The sequence below is a fragment of the Adiantum capillus-veneris genome, chromosome 7 (assembly GCF_014529385.1).
Source record: "Adiantum capillus-veneris isolate H3 chromosome 7, ASM1452938v2, whole genome shotgun sequence".
In the NCBI taxonomy this organism is placed as follows: Eukaryota; Viridiplantae; Streptophyta; class Polypodiopsida; order Polypodiales; family Pteridaceae; genus Adiantum; species Adiantum capillus-veneris.
In genome coordinates, this window is record NC_140937.1 from 107,667,579 (window position 1) to 107,673,638 (window position 6,060).

Sequence of the window (6,060 nt, forward strand, 5' to 3'; positions counted from 1 at the left end):
TAGTAAGAGCAGAGTCACAGCTATTGTTAATGGGGGGAATGGGGAGAGAGGACATTCCATATTCAGAAAAGGAGAAGAATAAGCCCAAATTGTTGAATGCAAAAGATAACCGTGCTAGCACTTCGTAAAAGGTGGGTGATAAGCTATAGTTTTTGCAAGCCCTTTCACCTGCTCTTTTGTAGACTACAGCCTTTCAATAAGGAGCTTTCACGTCGCAATCGCCCACTCCTGTAAAATCGATCCCACAAACTTACTGCGCAGGTGCAATTGGGTTTGCAGCCTTGTCCCCACTCCTCCCACAAGCACAAGCGCAACCCGACTTTCAATAGTACTTTTTTTAAGAAATAAAAAAAAATTAGATAAGCAAGATTCTAAGCATATTCCAAATTTAAGTGTCGTTGGGATGTATGAGTTTCCTTATGAAGCCAAGTCTCACAATTGGCTCCTTAGTCCTCATTGGGATGTATGTACGAGTTTCCATATGAAGCCAAGTCTCACAATTGGCTCCTTAATCCTAGCGAAAGCAAGCACTTGTTTTGTAGTAGTGAGCAGGACGTGGCCAAAATTTTCAAAAGGGGTTTATTAAACTATGGTCACGCGAGGCATAGTTTTTCGTAGATCGACAATGTCTAATGCATGGTAGTTTTCCGCAGCTCCTCACCGTTTTCGTACGCCAGCTATACTTATTTAGACATAGTCACAGAACTATGCCCGCCTACTCCCGGTCAACACTTGCTCTCTCTCTCTCTCTCTCTCTCTCTCTCTCTCTCTCTCTCTCTCTCTCTACGCCTAGCCCTTTCTCTCTCTGACGGTGGACGCTCTAGAGGCCTGGTGAGAACTAAGCCCTTCGTGACCATGCCCTTAGATGGAATCTGCCTACGATTCCATGTTTGGATGGAAAAAAAGGAATTCCCTCTATCTCTATCTGCACGTATGTTTCTCTCTCTCTCTCTCTCTCTCTCACACACACACACACACACACACAGTCTACACGACTCTATAGTTGTGTGTGTTTCGCAGGCGGTGTGGGAGAGTTTCTCAACCGGGGATAGGCAGGGGCAGAGGAGGTTGTAGTCCTGAGGGTTGTGGGGCCATAGAATGGAGGCCGGAGATGATTAAAGGCTCGAGAGTCGAGAGGTCGTAGCGGGCAGGAGAGGTCGTAGGCTAGAGTCCCTCTAGATAACGTGGCAGCCCAAGAATGGCCTGCCGTGGCATCGCTTGTTGCTTGTGGTGATTACGAGCTCATATAAATGGCCAAATAACTTGTTGAGGCAGTTGTCCTAAAGTGGATGGGGCCTCGGGCAAACCAAAGCCTTTACAAGGATGTTGTCTGTAGTATCTTTGTCTCTACGTGTCTGTATATATATAGACCATTAGAGGCTAGAAACGTGCAAGCTGCTAAGAGAGAAAGAGAGAGCGAGAGAGAGTGTATGGGGTGCAGCTCCTCAATGAGGAAGAAGGAGGGTATGGAAATGGAGTCGAACAGGTTCAAAGCCATCAAGGACTGCAGCTCTGAGGGGAGGGAGAAGCAGACGGTGGTTTCCGACTTGGACGGGACGCTGTTGCGGAGCAGCAGCGCCTTTCCTTATTATATGCTGGTCGCCTTCGAGGCTTCAGGGGTGTTGCGCTTCGCCCTAATTCTCTTATGCTCCCCTCTAGCCTGGCTGCTCTACCACTTCATCTCCGAGGCCGCCGCCATCAAACTCTTGATCTTCCTCTCCTGTGCCGGCGTCAAAGAGCGCGACATCGCCTCCGTTGCCCGCGCCGTCCTGCCCAAATTCTACATCGCCGATGTCCATCCAGATACTTGGTGTGTCTTCTCCGCCTTCGGTAAACGCTGCCTCTTGACCGCCAACCCCCGCCTCTTCGTCGAGCCCTTTGCCCAGGACTTCTTGGGCGCCGACCTCGTCATTGGCTCTGAGCTTGAGTTCACACGCTCCGGCCATGCGACCGGGTTTGTGAAGGCGCCCGGCGTCATTGTTGGTGATAACAAACAAGCTGCCATTCGCAAGCATTTCTCCGATGAGGTTCCCGACATCGGCCTCGGTGATCGAGCTAGCGACTTCCCTTTTTTGGCAATGTGCAAGGTATTAGGGTATTAGGGTCTCTCTCTCTCTCTCTCTCTCTCTCTCTCTCTCACACGATAAAATCTTAGTAAGGGACGAACCTTTATGCTTTGCATTAATGGGTATTTCTAACGGTTCAAAAAAAATTAAGAGACCTTTCCTATATAGGCATCCGATTTCCTCAACTTTTTGTTTTCTGTTTTGGTTGGAGAGAGAGAGAGAAAGAAAGAGAGGAGATTTATGAAGCTACTCTATTTAGCAAACAATTGATGTTCAATATTTCATCAAACCCTTCTAATTTCTTTTAACGCCTTAAATCGTAAACCACCTTCGCTAATGAACTATTTTTATTTTTTCAAAATTGGAGAGACCTATTAATTTCAAATTAAAAGGTATTCCTAATGGCTCTAAATAAAATAAAAGGTTTTCCCAATGGCTCTAATGGTCGGCTTGAAGACTCTTGGAAAAAAAAGAAGAAGAATAACACAAATGTATAATTGCATTCTACCATGTATATTTCTATGCAAACAAAAAGTATTTTGACTTTTCACTATCATGGTCTTTTCATTTCCAAAACTCACCCTTCGCTTATGCACTCCAAATGTTTTAAAAGGATTTTTAATTTTTCGAGATTGGGGAGACCTAACTCTAGGCTTTGCATTAAAAGTGAAAGTGTATGTAAAAGCAAACGCATTTTAATGCAAACGTCTCAAATCAAAGTATTTACCTGGAAATTTGTTGTAGGAGGGGTTCGTGGTGCCAAGGCACCCAAAGGTGGAGGCGCTACACCCAAGCAAGCTATCCAAACAAATTGTGTTCCACGATGGTAGACTAGTGAGGAGTCCCACACCGGGTTGGGCATTGGTCACATTGCTATGGTTGCCCATCGGTTTTCTCTTAGCATTTGTTCGGGTAGCTGCAGGCGCATTGCTACCGATGCGCATTGTCTACTATGTCTTCCATTGTTTGGGTGTCCGCGTGGTGGTCAAAGGCAAGCCCCCTCTTGATATGGGCACCCGAAAGCACGGCGTGCTCTTTGTATGTACACATCGAACGCTCTTGGACCCTATTTTTGTCTCATGCGCAGTGCGACGACCAGTGAGTGCTGTCACCTACTCACTATCGCGTGTGTCAGAGATAATTTCACCGGTTAAAACGGTTCGGCTATCAAGGGACAGGGAAAAAGATGCATCGAATATCCGCAAGCTTCTAGAGGAGGGAGATTTGGTGATATGTCCAGAGGGAACGACATGCAGGGAACCATTTTTGCTAAGGTTTAGTGCGCTATTTGCAGAGCTTGCAGACCATATAGTGCCCGTGGCAATGAATACAAGGATGGGCATGTTTCATGCCACCACAGCACGTGGGTGGAAGGGGATGGATTGCTTCTACTTCTTTATGAATCCACGACCATTGTATGAGCTCACGTTCCTAGATGAGCTACCACATGAGTTGACTTGCGCTGCTGGTAAGACATCCTTTGAAGTGGCCAACTACATCCAACGTGTCCTTGCTGGTACCCTCAACTTTGATTGCACCTCCTTCACTCGCAAAGATAAGTACAAAGCCCTTGCTGGAACAGATGGATCTGTCTCTTCCCACCTACCTCCTTCCAAAGTCACTGGTTGTTAATTAAATTAGCTTCCAACTTAAATAAAATACGTATTCTAGCACTCCATTCCTAACTTATTAAAGCTTTCAAGAGCGACCATGAAGTTACCCTTAAGATAATTCGAATGGTCTGCCGATGGGAGCTAGCTTGGTTGATTGAGTACTTGTCCTTTGTCACTTGGGTGATGGGTTCGAGTGCAATGAGGCGACCCTCTGAAAGCTCGTTCGGAATGCTTTGTATCATGCTCACGGGAATGTGAGTGCTGCCACAAAAAAAGATAGTTGGAATGGTCTAAAGACTAATATAGAATGATCCTAAGGTTTACCATTTTACAACATTTCTCCATAAAAATATGATTGTAGGCCTTCCTTCATAGGCATGATAGTGCAAGAATGGTAGCAAAAAACGATCGTGTACTATTCAATAGTTCTACCTCTCAAATAATGTACACAATGTCTCTCTGTCATGTCTCAAAGCGTGTAAAACATGGGCATAGTGTTACCAGTCAAGGATCTTGCAAATGATGTTCAATAGTCACATGTCAAATGTTCAATCAGTGCCTTACACCCTCCTGTAGTAACCACTTTTAGTATGCTTTTGGTACCATAGGAACTTGATTTCTACACAGAAATTTTCATGGTGATTAGTTGGTGATAAGTTTTTACAGAAGTATTGGGCTTATTAAAAACCGTTTAGACAATGACACTTTCATGGTGATTAGTTGGTGTACAAGTTATAGGCTCCCTCAAGAACAGTATTGGGATAATATCTTTCAACAAGACCTATTTAAAGTGATAATTCATGCACAAAATCATAACTAGTATGAAGTCTCCTCTAATTACATAATTGGCTTAAAAGGCACAACAAAGATCCCCTCAACTCAGAATTTGTGAAGCTAATTAGTGTATGTACCTAATCAAACTGCCTCATGAAGCTAGTCTAATGAAGATGCAAATGAGACTCACCCACCTACTCCAATCATGGATACAAAGAATCTCACTTCATTGAGAGCATGCTAGAACACCTTTGTCATGTGCCACTCTACAAACGAGACCGCTTCACCTCCCTTCATGAATGCAACCTCCAAAAGGATTCCAAAGTACATATTAGTGGTATAAAATCAACACCAACCAGACAAGTTTATGTGCCACACCTCTTCAATGCTACATGGGGTGTGACATCAGACCCTTTAACTCTTAGATCTTATGACTCTTGCACTTAATCTTACTTTGACGAGATCTTAGGAGACCCATCTGTTTTGAGATGCCCCATGTTCAGTGCCCCAGATCGTGCACTAAAGGACAAGGCTTCCAATCCAATATTTCCATTTTCTCTATTTAATGTATATTTTTGTACATTGCACGCATTCATGCACATTTGTGATAGGCTACTAAAGCTCCACATTGAATATGCTTTCACAATGAAGCCATTGCAAAAGTCCCAAAAGGTGATCTAATGGGTGGAGACATTTCTTAGTTCCATTGGCTACTACCACGGTGGAAATGTGTCAATTCTTGTTGCAAAGAACAGGGAGGCCCATGAGATCTCCCAGAAAGTGTCAATGAGTGGACAAAACGCTAGACACTTCTTAAAAAAAACAACACAGGGAAATGCATGCCGGCATGATGCTGGTGCAACCAAAGCTGGTCGACAATAGAAGATGGCACAAGCAAGTATGGATATGCTAGCAGGTGCATGCATATCATATTAGAGAGTTTGAGACTTTAGAGACAATTTGGGAATCACTAATGTCTTGAAGATTTAGCCATATGGAAAAATCTCAAACTGTTTTTTCAATACCAAAGCCTTCCACAAGTTAGTACTTGAAAAAGTCTTCCAAGCCATGCTCTGAAAAATTTGGCTAAGATTTGATCATGTGGTCAAATCTTAAGCTCTAGTTTAAAGTGGGAATTGGAAAATTCCCAAATTTAGTACTGTGGTGTTCATGGCAAAGAGCTGGGATAGATACAAAGATCCAGGGTAGCTAGGCCAAGTATGACTCATGTGGTTTTATAGGCCAAAAAGGGCTCCAAAAGGGCAAATTTTGATAGCAGGCAAAGATGATTTGAGGTGTGTTATTTTTTTTCTTAAGATTGTAGAGCTTAAAGTGAAAAGGGTGCTGGTCCAGACGGCTCATCAAACGGAGCTGTAGAGTGCAGGGTATTGAAGTTTGAAGCTAGATTACATTGCAGATTTTGGCACAAACATGGCAAGTGGAGATAGGTGGAAAACCTTGTTTGAAGGGATGGATGGGTGGAGCCTATTTTGTGGAGTGTGTCTGCCTTTTTGGACTGTCAATCGAAGCCAAAATGAGAGAGATATAGTTGTTTGAAGTTTTGCTAGGGGCCAATTTTGGGCCAGCTTGACCACCTCAAGAAATGT

The 6,060-nt window shown here is 43.9% G+C and overlaps 1 protein-coding gene across 1 annotated transcript; it reads left to right on the forward strand.

Moving 5' to 3' along the window:
* The first annotated feature begins 1,448 nt into the window (after window positions 1–1,448).
* LOC147454392 (glycerol-3-phosphate acyltransferase RAM2-like) lies at window positions 1,449–3,698 on the forward strand. The gene is made up of 2 exons (XM_086517329.1): window positions 1,449–2,087; window positions 2,811–3,698. The coding sequence occupies exons 1-2, from the start codon at window positions 1,449–1,451 to the stop codon at window positions 3,696–3,698; spliced, it is 1,527 nt and encodes a 508-aa protein (XP_086373455.1).
* Window positions 3,699–6,060: the final 2,362 nt, after the last annotated feature.

Bases quoted from the DNA above. Each gene is read 5' to 3' on its own strand.
- LOC147454392 (XM_086517329.1), top strand. From the start codon at position 1,449: ATGAGGAAGAAGGAGGGTATGGAAATGGAGTCGAACAGGTTCAAAGCC. The intron at 2,088-2,810 runs GTATTAGGGTAT...AATTTGTTGTAG, and splicing joins CTTTTTTGGCAATGTGCAAG to GAGGGGTTCGTGGTGCCAAG.